The following is a 15,984-nucleotide window of genomic DNA, read 5'->3' as shown; positions in this document are numbered from 1 at the left end:
ATAAAAACAGGGCTTTCTACCAAACTTTTGCCTATCCTTCTGGATGTGTGCATAGAACTATGTTTTCACAGGACTTGCAAATGTCCCAGACTGAAGTACTATTTAATCTCCTCCCATAAGCAGCAGTCCTGAGCAATCCTCGCTACAATTAGCTGCTTCTGGTTGCTACTAAATTGCTCCTCCTAACTTATTTCACAACATTATTGTTTCACAGCACAACACATTCTGTATGGAGTGAAAATGTTTGGAAAGACCAGTTTCTCTTTATCATGCCCCCGCCTCTAGACAAGGATGTTTCCAACTGCCCACTAGCCAGCCAATCCTGGGACTCTTTTAGTACCTTGAGTTTGAATTAAGGAACACCTTTTACGTCAAAACGGATACACCTCGGGTAAAGTAAGCATTGACACGTTTAGCCCAGATGCCCTCCCCCGCCCACCAACAGCGAAGGCCACTTAGCAGTTGGTGCGCTTTCCAAAGCCCGTGGCCCGGAGCGGGCTTGGGGGGTTCCTCTCCTGGACCGTGAGACTCCGAGGGAAGGGGTGGCGGAGATGGGGAGTGGAGGGGAGGGTTTGTTTTGCTGGGGGATGTGGGAAGTAGGCGCTCGCCTGTTTCGCGGTTTTTTAAGCCCCTTGGCATGCCCTGACCTGATCAAGAGGGAGTCGACTGCTCTCTGGAATGTTCCGGGAGAAGGTGGGAGACTGCTTCCCAGAAGAGGCCTGTGGGTGCTGGAGGGCACCGGGGGGGTCACGCGGGGAGATGCAGGGCAAGCGCCGGGAGGGGCAGGAGGGGAGGCGGGGGCGAGGGCGGGCGGGACGGGCGCAGCGAGGCTTCGGGGGCGGCCCGCGGGGCCAGGAGACCCCTCCCCGGGCGCGGTGGCGGCGGCGGCGGCGGCGGCGACCCGGCAGCGCAGGCTGCACCGCCCCGGCTGTCAAGCGAGCGCGGGGGGCGGGCAGGAGGAAGGGGTGGAGGTGCAAGGGGAGGAGGGCTGGCACCGGAGCGCCGCGGTGTCGGTGCAATAAAAATGCATCCCATGGAACTGCCCGTGGAGAAGGACGGGACCGAGCCGCGGCAGCGAGAGGAGGTGGTAAAAGCGGAGGAGGACGCCCAGGCGGCGGCGGCGGCGGCGGCGGCGGCGGCCGGGAAGTGAAAGGTCTCGGAAAGTTCAGCGGCTGCTGCGGGCGCCGAGCCCCGGGCTAGCCGCGGAGGAGCCGCAGGACCGCTCCGCGGGGGCCGCGCGGCCAGGCCGGCTATGGTCCCGGGGCTCCCGTCGCCCCCGAGGTGCCCGGGCCGCTCCAGGCCGGTGCGCGAGGGTCACCCCGCCGCCCCGCGCGGCCCCGGCCCGCGGCTCCCGGCAGCCGGCGCCCGCTGACCGAGCCTGGCGCCCCAGGAGGGGGAAGGAATCAAGAGCCCCAGTTCTTCCCGAGGACTGTCGGCGCTTCATCCCCCCGCCCGGCCCGCGTCCTCCCGGCTCCTCCCGGCTCCTCCGGCTCCTCCGGCTCCTCCGGCTCCTCCCGGTCCTCCCGGCCATGGGGAGCTGCGCGCGGCTGCTGCTGCTCTGGGGCTGCTCCGCGGTGGCCGCAGGTGGGTGGTGACGCTGCCGGGCCCCCACCCCTCTCCCTCGCGCTCTCCCTTCCCCACCTCGGGACTCGGGCCGCAGGGGAGTGCGGGCTGGGAGCGCCAAGCTCAGCTCCCGAGGATGAAATGAGTGGCCATGTTCCGCCTCTTTCCCCCCGGGTCTCTGCAGTTTAAAATACTATTGATTTTTTTGCAACTGCGATGCACATGCCCTTGGGTAACCCGATATCCTGGGTGCGCTCGGCCGGGGATCCCGCGACCTTGGTTTCTTTCTCGGTTTGGGCTTGTGAAAAACTGCCCTTTCCACTCTGTGAGGGAACAAAGGACCCAGCTCGCCATCCCCCGGCACTTCATGGCCTGAGGAATGATGGGGAGGGATGGCCCGGCGACCCCGGGCGCGCGTGGGCCGCGGCTGCTCTCCCGCGGAGAGCCGTCGCCGTAGTCCCCGGCCTCGCGCGGGGCACGAGGGAACCAGGTAGGCACACCTGGGCGGGGGTGTGCCCTCCACCGTGGCAGTGGCCGGAACGCGCAGAGCCCGGGCTGGGACGAGAGGCGGCGGTCGCCCTGGGTGCAGGAGCTGGCTGGCCGTGCCCTGGGAATTGGTACCCTGGCTGCGGCTCCGTGGGAGGGCGGAGGCGGGTCTGCTCCCGGGCTGGGGAACTGGACGACCGGCAGAGGCCGTCCCCCTCCTACTCCCATCCCGGCTTTCCCGGGCTGCCCGTGGCCACCGGTTGCTAGCGCGCCGTTTCTAAATTCGGGAGCCCCTCCCTCTGTCCCTCTACCCCCCCCCCCCCCCCGCGGGTCACCTGGTTTCCAATTAGGAGTAAGTGCAGCTCAGTGAGTGAGGGGGAAAGCGCGTGAGGGACTCTTCAGCCATCCAGTCTCTAAAACGTTTCTCGTTTGCTCTAGAAAGGGGAGTGTGGGCTGGAGGGATGGACTAGTGGACAGGGAGCGCTGACGCGCTGTGCCTTCCCCTGGGCTTCTTCCACTCTGGCCCCAGAGACGCTGGCGCACAGGAAAGCAGAGTCGTAGAATCTTCACCCCAAATCGGTCAGACTCAGGAGCATCCTTGCCACACTTGAATAGTCACTTCTTTAGGGATCTCCTAGTACTTTGTCCACTGATTATTTATCTGGCTCCAGTCGTTTCTGTACTTCGGAGTTTGGAGGCATTTAAAATGATTCAGTACTTTCCCCCAAGGAGCCATTAAAGGTCTAAGATTTTACTTCAGTTCTTCTTACTGATGCACCCCCTGGCTGCATTGATGCGTGCTCCCCCAACCACAAAGTGAACTCTATTAAAACCTTTCCCTTTTCAAACCCTGTTATGGCAAAAAACATGCAAGCAATCAAGAGGTTGTAAATAAATATCACAAGGCAAGTGTTTCAAGTCAAAAATACTTGTACGGGCAGTATATGATTTTCCCCGAAATGCTTTACAGGTGAGTCATAGCACACTGTGTGTTTGGGTGATCCTGGCCACAAGCAACTGTTGCTCCAGCTAATCAGAACAGTGGCAAACAGTCCAGGCATAATGCACATTTGAATTTGACATTGAAAAAAATATGCCTAAGGAAGCCCTTTCTTTTGGTTGCAGAGGCTATGTGGGGCCGGGGATTGTCAGCCAGTGTGTGAAATGTGTGTTTTAGTCTAAGCTGTCATTTGGCTTCTCCAGCAGTACAGTGATAACAGTTCAGAGGTGCTCTTTCTTAAGAAACAAACGTTCAATTAGCCAGAATTTGGGGTTTGACTTCCTTTTCCTTCTTTCCTTCTCTGTTTTAACTTTTAAAATAGATGATTTTGCTTAAGGTATTCATAATTAAAATGACAAACCCAAATTAAAGGATTAAAATATGCAGTCAGGATGTTAATAAGTGGATAATGTTTATCATTTTAAGCAATTTTGAAACATTAAAGTCTGTTGGACCTTTGTTTGGGTGGAAGCACATGTTTCTTTAAGAAAGTGTTTTAGTTCACAGATAATGTTTAAAGGTGCTGTTAGTGGCTGCCAGACTGTAAACATTCTCCTGTTAAGCAAACAGGCAACCACTATGTAACTTGTCATAGGCAGAAGCACTGAAAGGGCAGAGAGCATGTCAAATAAGCTTTTCTGCCATTTGGCAGTTTAGAGATTTTTTTCTTAGTTATATTTACTTAATATTAAAAATAAACATTATGCATCTGAACTCCAGTGGTTTCTAGTTTTGCCTTCCTAAGTGAGATCCCATTGTTTATTGATTAAATATCTCATATTGCTTTTCCTAGGGAATTTGTCCCTTCACATTGTTGGATTAAAATATAATAGAATTCAACATTTCCTCCTTAATGCATTCTAATAAGCATATTAGATAATGCTAAGGACTAAAATTATATTTGAAAGACTTAAATTGGGTGATCTTAAAAACATTCTTGTTTTTTGGTATTATTTAAGTCATTACTTCAAAACAAATAAGTATATATCTAATATACTGAATACTTAAATCTTTTAAGTACTAGAAAGCCAAGTACTTAAAAGATTTAGGCCCGTCATCTTTCCACAATGTTTCCATTTTCCTTCCTCTCTCTTGCCCTTTGTCTGAAGTGATTTTTTTCCCCTTTATGTGAATCTGACATAGGAACGTGAAATGCATGCATACACACATGCACGCTCACACACTTGTAAATACAAATGCAGCATAAATGTAGAACAGTATTCATGCTCAAATTTGATAGAATTTCCTCTTTAGCGGAAGTCGTAAGGTCTTTGGGGATATCTTGTTGAAGACATAAGAGCTTTCCAGATGGGTTTGTCTTGAATAACATATGCTTTCCCTTTCCTAGGACTGAGTGGAGTAGCTGGAGTGAGTTCCCGCTGTGAAAAAGCCTGTAACCCTCGGATGGGAAATTTGGCTTTGGGGAGAAAACTCTGGGCAGACACCACCTGTGGTCAGAACGCCACCGAACTGTACTGCTCCTATAGTGAGAACACTGATCTGACTTGTCGGCAGCCCAAATGTGACAAATGCAATGCTGCCCAGCCTCACCTGGCTCACCTGCCAGCTGCCATGGCAGACTCATCCTTCAGGTTTCCTCGCACATGGTGGCAGTCTGCTGAGGATGTGCACAGAGAAAAGATCCAGTTAGACTTGGAAGCAGAATTCTACTTCACTCATCTAATAATGGTGTTCAAGTCGCCCAGGCCAGCAGCCATGGTACTGGACCGGTCCCAGGACTTTGGGAAGACATGGAAGCCTTACAAGTACTTTGCAACTAACTGCTCGACTACATTTGGCCTGGAAGATGATGTTTTCAAGAAGGGAGCTATTTGCACTTCGAGATACTCCCATCCTTTTCCATGCACTGGAGGAGAGGTAAGACCACACATTTAACTCTCCGCTGTAAGTAAGGGAGAAAAATGTTACCAGCCCACATTTCTTTTTAAAGCATGGAGGTATACTTGTAGCAACATGAAAGAAATTAGAATTTTTCATGAGCTTTATTTGTCATAAATTACTTCTCACCCTTAGATATGGATGAGTAGTCATTTTCAAGCAGGTTGTCCACTGGATGGGTTTAAGTTGGAATTCTAAGGTTTTAATTTTCTTAATTTTAAGAAAAAGTAGACATACAACATCACTACTCCATCTTAGAGGTTTAAAAGGCTAATGATTTCTTCAGTTAAAGAGACTACTTACTGTAATTCCTAAGGAACAAGAGTTACTGAGACAGCCTGTTCCTGGAGTACATGCACGCTGGTATCTTCCTGAAACTGTTAACGTAAATAGGAAGTAAATAAAACTAAAGCCAAGGGAGAAAAACAATCTGTCAGAAGGATACTTTTGTATAACACTGGAGTTTTATTGTTAAGATTACAGGAATGCATTGCAAACAAATGAAGGTAGTTTCTTTTAAGATACAAAACTTCTTTTTGGACTCCCAGACATTATCAGTTGCAGTTTAGGGACTTCCTTCTATCCTAAACTGAAAATCATCTCAATCTCATTTTGCAAAACAGCCTCCTTAGCTACTAGCCCAATTTCTATATGGAATGTTTTCTCCTTGTTTCATATTTCCTCTTCCCTAAAGGGGAAACAGGTCTTTTTTTTTTTTTTTTGGTCTTTTTAAGATATTTTAAGATATATTTCCAGGTATACTTATATACCTGGAAAGCCACTCCCCTCACCCCAGCCCAGCATTATGAAGATATTTAGAGGAAACTAAGTTAAGCGAAAGCAGATTAAGAGAATAAAATACCACCATGTAGATCCATTAATATGGACTCAGATGGGTGCCTGGCTGGCTCAGTTGGTAGAACTCACTCAGGGTCATGAATTCAAGCTCCATGTTGGGTGTAAAGTTTACTTAAAAAATAAAATAAAGTTTAAAAATACTGATTCAGAGAAAAAGAGAAGAGAGAATATAATCTTTCTAATTCTGGTACATGTCATGAACACACAGACTAAATTAGTGGTTCTCAGGCAGGGGTGATTTTGCCACCCCCCTAGACCATCCCAGGGGACATTTAGCAATGCCTGAAGACATTTTTGTGGGGGCGGAGGGACACTCCTGGCATCTAGTGGGTATAGGCCAGTGATGCTGCAAAACCTCTTACAGGGCACAAGACAGGACCACTCCCACTCCCAACAAAGAATTCCTAGCCCCACATGTTAATAATAGTACCAAGGCTGAGAAAGCCTGGACTGTGTGTGAGGCAGAAGTCCAATGTATATAGTACGAGAGCTACACAGACTAAGATAAGCTCTCTTCTAGTAGTCCTTTGTATCACTCCTCACCGGCTTCCCAGATGATGGTACTTAGTTAGCATTTATTGAGCCCTGACTATGTGTCAGTGTCACTAATTCTGCCTTTGGTTTGGGGAAAGGGATGGTTGCGAGCGGCCTAATGAAAAGTTGGTTTGGGAACTTCTCCCCCCTCACCTCGCCCCAGCCACTGCCATAGACATATATGGCTTTTGCCATATAATTCAGCGACTTCTGTGTGCTCCCTGCAGACCAGGCACAATGCTGCTGGTGTGGGAACCAAGTGGGATATGACACAAACAGCACACCGATGATTTTTCATTCTTCTTCTTGGTCTCTAAAGTTGGCTTCAAGGGTGTCTGGGTGGCTCAGTCGGTTAAGCACCTGACTCTTGGTTTTTGGCTCAGGTCACAATCTTAGAGTCGTGAGATAGAGCCCCGCATGGAGCCCCGGGTTGGACACTGCGCTCAGTGCAGAGTCTGCTTGAGATTCTCTGTTTCTCTCTCTGTCTCTCTCTGTCTCTCTCTGCCCCTCCTCATGTGTGTACGTGCGCAAACTCTCTCTCTCAAATAAATAAATAAATAAATAAATAAATAAATAAATAAATAAATTTTTTAAAATAAATTTTAAAAAGTTAGCTCCATATTATAGGTTATGTGCACCCTTCCATGATGGACATTTTTAAAGATACCAAGACAGGAAAGAGACGGATAAATTAGACTCATTGTTTTCTTATGTGGAGAACACTTTGTGTTGCAAACAAATGAATGGCTTGAACTCTCAAATTGCATTGGAATTGATCCACATGCTCATATCGGTTGCCTACAGCTCAGTGCTACTGGGCCATGTGTATCTATGAAGGAACAAAAATACAGTTTCAGTAACCAGATGGCAGGCATGTTTGCTTAGCAAATATCACATTGAATGTATTACAATGGCCCAGCAATTACTTAGAAATAACTAAAGTAACATTTATTTAACTTAGGGTAGAAGCAAAAGCTTATATTCTTTAAAGCCAATCTACTTATTGTCATCAATGCTTTTTACATCAAATTTCAAGCAGAGAGGACTAAAATTTAAGTTAGATATTTTGCCTTTTATATCCAGTTTTTGTCATCTTTTATGTCCAGTTAAAAAAATCAAGAATCATCTGCTTCCCTCCAAAGTATTTTTGCAAGTAGACAAACCATCATAGAATTTCTTCCCTTCAGAGCACAGGTTTGGAACTTAACTGGAGTTTCAATTCAAGAGTCTCCCTCCTGAGTTGGAGAGTAGAAGAGTCTTCCTCAAAGATAAGGATCAGAGGACACCTCCCTGGAGGTGATTACTACCCATGTCTCCTGTGTTGCTTTGGAATATAAGTTAGTGCTGAGCTACATACTAATTTTACATACAACTCTATATCTTTGGAAATTGACTGATCAGAAAAATTGGCCAATACCCTCGGGTCAAAGAAGTAGTCTCAAATTTCCTTTTTTTTTTTTTTTTATTATTTATTTTTATGATAGGCACACAGTGAGAGAGAGAGGTAGAGACACAGGCAGAGGGAGAAGCAGGCTCCATGCACCGGGAGCCCGACGTGGGATTCGATCCTGGGTCTCCAGGATCGCGCCCTGGGCCAAAGGCAGGCGCTAAACCGCTGCACCACCCAGGGATCCCTAGTCTCAAATTTCATTTATTGCTTATTTATAATGTAGACCTATATTTTCCTCCGTTCAATGTAAGACTTCTGAGGACTTCTCTAGGTATTATCCTACCACTAACATAAATATATCCCAGACTTAATTTGTTGTCATTATTCATTCCAAAATACTTCTTTGGGCTTTTAGGGCCTTAGAAAGACCTGTAGCTTCATGTCTAAGAAATCAGATACCTCCATCTTCGGAGTTGAAGGCACCAGTCATCTGAAAGAGAACTTTTAAAAATAAAGGCCTCAAAAGCCACCCAGAAGAATACTTTTTAAATCAAGTTAAATCAAAGTTAAATCTGCTACACAGCCACCTCTTAAACCGGTTAGCAGTTACGACAAATGGTTGCCCTACAATGTGTCTCCTTGGCAGGAGAGGAGACTATGGCTTGCTTTGAGGCGAAGTGATTTACTGACAACATTGCATTAGTTAGTTATATGGCAGAGGCAGGGCTAAATCATAAGTCTTCTGATTGTAAGTCTAGTGTTTGTTCCACAAATCAATGTTTTCTCTTCATTAGTGATCCCCCAAGAACTGCTCGCAGAGAGATGTATGCATATTTTTCTCTACTTGCTCACTCTCTGACTACCATTTGTTATTCATTTGGATGTGACATGAAGATGAAAAAGGAGGTGCCAAACAGCTTTCTCCTGAGCAGGAATGTCCTCTGAGATATCAGTGGTGTTTTGGGAATAAAAGGTTCCATGACCAAACTAGGTTGGGAAACACTGACTAGGTTTAACAAAATTAACATCTATAAATACATAAATGTTCTTCTTTTATGTTCTGTGTCTCCAAGTGAGAAATATAAGATGTAACATTCCCAAACTTATTTGCCCAACAAAACTTTCTTTTTGCAGAACTCCAATTACTAGCTTTCAGAGCCCCAGAGATCCACAGAGCACAAGTTGGGAAAGGCTGGGATGGAGCTATTAATGCTCCCAAAATCCTGATAGAAGGACAGATGAGGGAGAAGTTGTTCAAGGGATACAAAGTTCCAGTTGTGCAAGATGAATGAATTCTGGAGATCTAGTGTACAGCAATGTGACTGTAGTTAACAATACTTCGTTGTGTGCTTGTAACTTGCTAAGAGGGCATATCAAGTGTTCTCACCATACATATGCAAAAAAGTGGTAACTATCTGAAGTGATGGGTATGTTAATTAGCTTGAACATGGTGATTATTTCACAGTGTATGTGTACATCAAGTCATCAAACCATACTCCTTAAATATATTTCTCAATTTTCACATATACCTCAATAATTTTTAAAAAGGCACAGGGAGGGGATCCCTGGGTGGCGCAGCGGTTTGGCGCCTGCCTTTGGCCCAGGGCGCGGTCCTGGAGACCCGGGATTGAATCCCACGTCGGGCTCCCGGTGCATGGAGCCTGCTTCTCCCTCTGCCTGTGTCTCTGCCTCTCTCTCTCTCTCTCTGTGTGACTATCATAAATAAATAAAAATTAAAAAAAAAAAGGCACAGAGAGACATGGTGCTTGGCATGGTTTGACATCAAGCCTCTATGACTATTAGGGGCTTCATCTCCTGTTTAGCTGGAGCAGTAGGTAATAATAACTTTGAAGCTGAAGATGAGAGGTTAATAGGCTTTTTTGGTGATTCACAGAAGCACCTTGGACCCTGTCTTGGGTACAGGGAACAGAGAGAAGTGAGGAGGTGCAGCAAGTCATTTTAGTTCTGCACAGTGAGGCCTCATGCAACTAGAGTTTCTATTGTAACTGTTTAGGAGGCTGTGAGGTCACCACAGTACCTCTAGGGTGATGGAGTCATCTTCTCCTTAGAAGTGACCATTGCTGCCCCCTGCCCTATTAACTCACTGCAAGAAGAACTCTATTCAAAACTGGATAGCAACCAACTAAACCACACAGATTTTTTCCCCTCCAGGGCATTATGAATATAAAACATTCAAAGGGAGGCAGCAGTACAGAGAAGCCAAGAACAGAAGGCTGGTCCTAAATGAAGCAGTAGGGAAGGATTGTGTCAGCTTTATTTGCCTCTGTATCCCCCGCACTTAAGCACATTGTTTGGATCACAGTAGGCACCCAACAAATCTGTAATGGAATAAATGAGCATGAACAAATGAGTGATATGACAAGTAGGAGAATATCCTTAAATGACACAGGGGGAGGAATGATTATAAGCCTTGGGTGATGGGGGGATAAGATTCAGAAACCTGATTAACATGGAGAAGTTGAACTGGTAAAAAATATGAGATAAGTTGTGGTTGGGAAAGGCAATTAATGGAGGACCTTAAATTATGTTTATGCATTCATTTGTCCATCAAATAATTTTTGGGCTATTATGTATCTGATGCCATTACAGGTGCTGGGGATATGGTGGTGAACCAAAGGGATAAAAGTCCCTGTCCCCATGAAGCTTAGGTACCGGGGGAAGGGAGGTGGAGAGAGGACAGACAAAAAATACTTAAGCAAAATATATAGTATGTCAGAGTGTGATATAAGTACCAAGGAAAAAATCAAACAAGGCAGAGGATGGGGAGTGCTAGCAGGGAGGGCTTGCTGTTTTAGACAGATTGAAGAGTTCATGTTTGATGGAATAGTCCATGACAAGAGCTCTGAGATCCTGGCAAGTTTTCTCGAGTGAACAAAAATCTATAATTAAAGGTCCCGTGTTTTTCAATCTGTAGATACGGAAAAATGAAGTTGTGTGTTATACTGACAAACATTGTTAAAAATCCCTCTTGCTAGTGTTTCTTAGAATGAGAGCATTTGAAAAGGAACCTAAATGTCATCAATGGAAAAACACATGACTGATGAGTAATCTGAAGCCTACAGGGAGTTAAATGACTTGTCTATAATTACTCAGCTGAAATCCATGTTTCCTGACGTTTAGCCCAGTGCTGTTTCCACTATACTAGTTTGAAATTCCTTTGCCCCAAGTCAGGTAGTGTGAAAGATACAAAAATGATATACATTGTTTTCCTCCACCATCCTTATAGTCCACTGTAAAAGATTACAATCCTGGGTAAGAGATTAAACATGATCATTTTGGGGCTGATTTATTAAATAATATGAGAGAGTACATGATTAATTTCCAGATACATTATGCAAATAATATGCCTTTCAAAATCTGAGCATTTTGAACATCCTTTGAAGGATGTCTCTTTGGCCATAGAAAAGATAACACTTCAATACCTTGTGGTAAAGTCAGTATGGCACAAGTGTGCAGAACGTGATAAATTACTTAATCAGGTTTTTGCAGGTATTTGCATTTATAATATGCTAAGCAATATTTATATTTTTAGCTGAAAAGATAAAGTAATACATGAGTCAGAATGGTTTCTAAACACTACTCTTTGGTTAGCTACTTGTTTACTTCAATTAGTGAAATCAACTTGTGCCTATTTTTGCAGCAACAATGGCCATGAATCATGGTGGCAGGTTATATCCATGTGCGAAGCATTCTGTAAAGTGCACATATCCATTATTCTCACAAGAACCCTTGTTAGTTGGGTCCAGTATTAACCCTATTCTACAGAAAAATAAATTGAGACTTAGTGAGTCAGAGTAACTTGGTCAGACTCAGATAAGTAATGAGCTAACCCATGCCAGAGCTGGGATTATTAGCTTGCCTTAAAATTATTTATAGGATTAGGTTTTAGTATAACTAAAACAATTTTTAAAAGTAAACTAGTAACTGCTCTAAGTAATTTTTCTAATAAAGTTATTCATCCAGTGTATTAATGTTTTACTTTGAACCATATTCTTAGCTCTAATTTATTGAACTTCCTTGAAAATAAAATGTTGTATATAGTTGTTTAGAGTGCTTCGATTATCCACACCCTAGGGATACTCCCTTCCTAGAGGGGTGGGGCTAGAGATTTATAACAGTGTTCTTTAAAAAAAAAAAAAAAGCCTTTAGTTTAAAGGAAATCCACAGGGTGATTTTTAATTAAAATTATTTAAAGAAGCTATGTAGGGCAGCCCGGGTGGCTCAGCGGTTTAGCGCCGCCTTCAGCCCAGGGCATGATCCTGGAGACCCAGGATTGAGTCCCATGTCGGCTCCCTGCGTGGAGCCTGCTTCTCCCTCTGCCTGTGTCTCTTATGAATAAATGAGTAAAATCTAAAAAAAAAAAAAATAAGGAAGCTACATAAAAATTAGAATAAACCCAGAGATTAAATCATAAACTTTGATTTATTGATTTCAAAGAGTGGACTTGTCTTCCAAAAATACCTCCTTCCTAGCTGTTAAAAAAAAGTCTGTTAGCATCTGTTCTGTTTGCTTTGCATTTGTCCAATTAGATGGTTTAACTTTGTTAGTATTTTCTTAAAATATTCTGGAAACTTTGAGAAATCAGATTATAAAATGCTGATTCACATTGAAAAATTAAGGCCAGACAATGAAGAGCAGATGAGGAGCGGCACCTGGAGGTCAGGTATATCTGGACTACAAGAGGCGTTTCTTACCAAAGAATGGAAAGCTCTAGAAACCAGAATGGTGGTGTTAGGGATTGAGGGCTGTGGAAGATGAGGAAAGTGCATTATGACAGAGAATATAGAAACCGCTTCTGATGAATAATCATTAAGTGTCTGAAAACTCAGTAAATATCACCTCTCCCTCTGGAGTCTGCACCCCCATGCACTCTATGTCCCTCACATGTAACTATAATATCATGTCCCTTATCTCTTCTACTCCTATAGTGCTTACTTCTTGAGGAACTTTATCCCATCTGTCATTGTATATGCCCTGTGGCTCCCAGCCCCCCAGTCTCTGTACCTGACACAGGTCTCTGCAAGGCATAACTGTCCAAAGTACATTTATTGAATTGAATCATATGAAAAAAACTACCTGTAAAGTAATAATACTGTTTATTAACTGTGTTGGATGTTACACATCTACTAAGCACTGATCTTTTCCAAGTAGTCATGATTAATTCATTCTTTCTATAAATATTTGTAAAGTGTCTCCTATATGCCAGCCACTATTTTTGGAGTTGGAGATACAGAGAAAAAAAAAAAAAATCCTGCCCTTGAGCTTACATTCTAAATGTACAGTGCTAAACAAGGTAAAACATATAGGATGTTAGAGTGGTAAGTGGAAAGGAAAAAAATTAAGCAAGAGAAGGGGCCAGAAAGTGGCGAGGAGGTTTTTGATGTTTAGAAAGAACTCCCAGGGAAAGCGTTGCTGAGATTTTGGATAAGGACCTGAAGGAAAGCACAAGTGAGAAGTGGACATACCTAGGGAAAGAGTAAAGGCCCCAAGGAAGTGTGCCTGATGCCATCAGGACAGTGAGGAGGCTGGTGTTGATGCAGAAAGGTAGAGGTACAGCATAATAGGTGAGATAAGAGGTCAGAGAGATATTTAGAATGTGGGGCCTCAAAGTAGGTGTCACGATGGCCCAAATTTACACCTAGATCAGTTAAAGCCTGTTAATTATTTTCAGCATCCCTTTTCGTTCTCCCAGTAGTCCCAATTTGTACTATAAAGTATTATAAATTATTACCATAAGATCATTGGTTTTTACTCTGAATGATATTGGAAGCCATTGGAGGTTTTAAGCAGAGGGAAGAAATGAACAATTTATTTTTAATAGGACCACTTTGGCTTATGTGTTAGAAAAGACCAGAGAGAGAAGCAGGGAGACCGGCTAGGATGCTGTGGTGATAATTCAGGCTAGATCTAACAATATGTGGACAAAGGGTAGTGATGGAAATGGTGAAAAGTAGTTGATTTCTAGATCTAGTCTATGGAAAGAGCTAACGTCATCTGCTGACAGGTTGGATGTAGTGTGTGAGAGAAAGAGAGAAATAAAGATGCTTCATTTACCTGGAAGAATGAAATAGCCATTTTCTGAAGTGGAGAAAACTCTAGGGAGGCAGATTTAGAGAGAAGTGCCAGAAGCTCATTTCTGGACACATTAAGATGTTGCCTATGAGATATCCAAGTGGAGATAGTGAGTAGGCAGCTGGGTCTGTGAGTTTAGAGTTCAGAGGAGAGGTCTGGACTACTCTTTAAATTTGGGAGTCATCAGTATAGAGATGATATTGAAAACCATGAAACTGGGTGAGATTATCAGGGAGTGGGTATGGATGGAAAAGAAGGAAGTCCAAGAACTGAGTCCAGGGGAGGATCAAACTTAGTCCATTGATGCTGCCATTACCAAAAACAAGACAAAACAAAACAAAAAACCACTCTTGCAAATCCCAAGGCTTTTATGAAAACCAGTCTTGCCAGTCTAGGGGGTCCAATGTTTGTTTAATTAAGAAACAGCATGCACTGCATAACATTGACTTTCCACAGTCAGGATGGCCAATGCAAATTCTAAAATGACAAGTGTGAGGGAAGGCTTAGGAGCTGCAATTCTAGGTTATCAAAAGAAGGGAAAGTGCTGATTGGATACTGAATGAGGATGGAGGAGGGGGAGGGAAGAGTACTGAAGGGGAAAGTTGCTTTCAGGGACCTTCAGATTTTAAGGGCCTCATTTCGTTTTGATCTATCCAACTCTTCACCCTCTTCTTAAAATTGCAGCTGCAGGAGCAATTTTTTGGAATGATTACAAAAGATTATTTTTCGAGTGCCCCTGGGCCATCCCAGTATTGGAAATTAAAATGTAGCATTGTACACATTTTTTCCTGCTTAGTGTGTTATGAAACTTGATTTTCAGAATGTGACAGGGGACATCTACCTAAGGCATGGGAGCTATACAGTTAGTCCCATTTAAATACGTGTTTACACTGTCACAATTTTTAATGTGTTTTAATTAATGCTTTAATTAATGCTTACCATATTAATGTTTAATTATTTTGCTAAGAAGGGAAAGCCAACATTTAGAGATTGTGGTGGGAGGTGCCAGTTTCTGTGTCAGGCATTTTGCATACGTCTTTCTTTATCCCTGAGAAACAAACTCTTTTCCTGGATGCTTTGTCTTGTTAAGGAACAAACAAAAACAAAACACCAACTTTCTTTCTATATCATAATTCTCTTCTCTTCCTAGCCTTCCTGCAAATGATAGAGGAACAGAAGCCTTTTCAGGTCAGGCATCAGCTGTGTTTGCTAATGTTACTTTACACTTCATAATTACAGCTCCTAAAACAATAAAATAATTGTGAAAAATACTCACATGCTTTCTACATGACATCATGTTCATTTGTGCTAACACTGTATCTTTTGGCTGCCACTGAAAAGGGCTTCTACATTTAAAATTAGGTTGGAGAGAATGTAGTCACTCTCTTATACTGTTTAATATCCATTAAGAACTATTGTTTCCATTTATTCCAGCCAATCTGATCCTTCTGGGGTCCTTGAGGTTTTCCATCAATTCCTCTTGTAATTGTTGCTGTAATTCTCTCATGTGACCTCTCCATATCCCTATCTCCATATGAAAGCAGAAGTCAATGGAGGACATTTCAAACCAATGATCTATTAGAAGAACCAGACACCTCACTCCCCAGGAACCTTCAACTTTTTTGTTTCCCACCCCGAAGGGTGCAACATTCACCTCTTTGTAGCAGTAGCTTCCTCCAGGATGATTATCAAAGTTCAGGAGAATGTAAGCCCACTGGGGTTCCTTTGGGTGGAGTGAAGTAAGGAGGTAGAGTTTGCAAAAACAAAAAAACCAAAAAATTGCAAGGTGACTGTCAACTCCCGCTCCCCAATTCCTTTCCTTCCTACGTGCGCTATCACTTCTGGTTTGTTACTTATGGCCATTTTTCTTTCACATTTTCACTTCTTTCCTGAAGGCATCTAGTTTTGCCCCATCAGACCACTGCTTTGATCTCTTCTCTGGCTCAAAATATGAACCTGTCTGTGAAGATGAACATGACACCTAGCATGCCACCATGATTTTCTCTCTGGAATCTTCTATCTCTTCCCTCAACTTCTTTGCCCCCTTGTGTTCCCATCACATTCCAATTCTACTGTTCACCTTCTTGCTCCTTCAGCTAGACAGCTGAACTCCACTGGGAAAAATTAAAAACACAATTGTACTGAGAGACGCCTCTATGGA

At 43.8% G+C, this 15,984-nt stretch overlaps 1 protein-coding gene and 1 long non-coding RNA gene across 4 annotated transcripts in view; one reads left to right on the top strand and one right to left on the bottom strand.

The window, feature by feature from the left end:
• Positions 1 to 599: 599 nt before the first annotated feature.
• The window catches only part of NTN4 (netrin 4), a 124,431-nt gene continuing 109,046 nt past the window's right edge, over positions 600 to 15,984 (top strand). The window contains exons 1-2 of one of the 3 annotated variants that reach the window (XM_077845889.1): positions 600 to 693; positions 4,398 to 4,927. In XM_077845889.1, the coding sequence (XP_077702015.1) occupies positions 4,454 to 4,927 (474 nt within the window). In that variant the 5' untranslated portion in view covers positions 600 to 693; positions 4,398 to 4,453. Of the gene's footprint in view, positions 694 to 962; positions 1,585 to 4,397; positions 4,928 to 15,984 lie in introns of those variants that run through there. The other 2 variants (XM_077845890.1, XM_077845888.1) reach the window with 2 other exon arrangements.
• Positions 4,988 to 15,984, bottom strand: part of LOC144282353 (uncharacterized) — a 179,181-nt gene continuing 168,184 nt past the window's right edge. The window contains exon 8 of the long non-coding RNA XR_013350770.1: positions 4,988 to 5,325. This is a non-coding gene — a long non-coding RNA (uncharacterized LOC144282353). The remainder of the gene's footprint in view (positions 5,326 to 15,984) is intronic.

Source organism: Canis aureus, chromosome 13 (assembly GCF_053574225.1).
Source record: "Canis aureus isolate CA01 chromosome 13, VMU_Caureus_v.1.0, whole genome shotgun sequence".
Lineage (NCBI taxonomy): Eukaryota > Metazoa > Chordata > Mammalia > Carnivora > Canidae > Canis > Canis aureus.
Note: the sequence above shows the minus strand (reverse complement) of the source record. Positions and strands in the feature narration are given on the sequence as shown.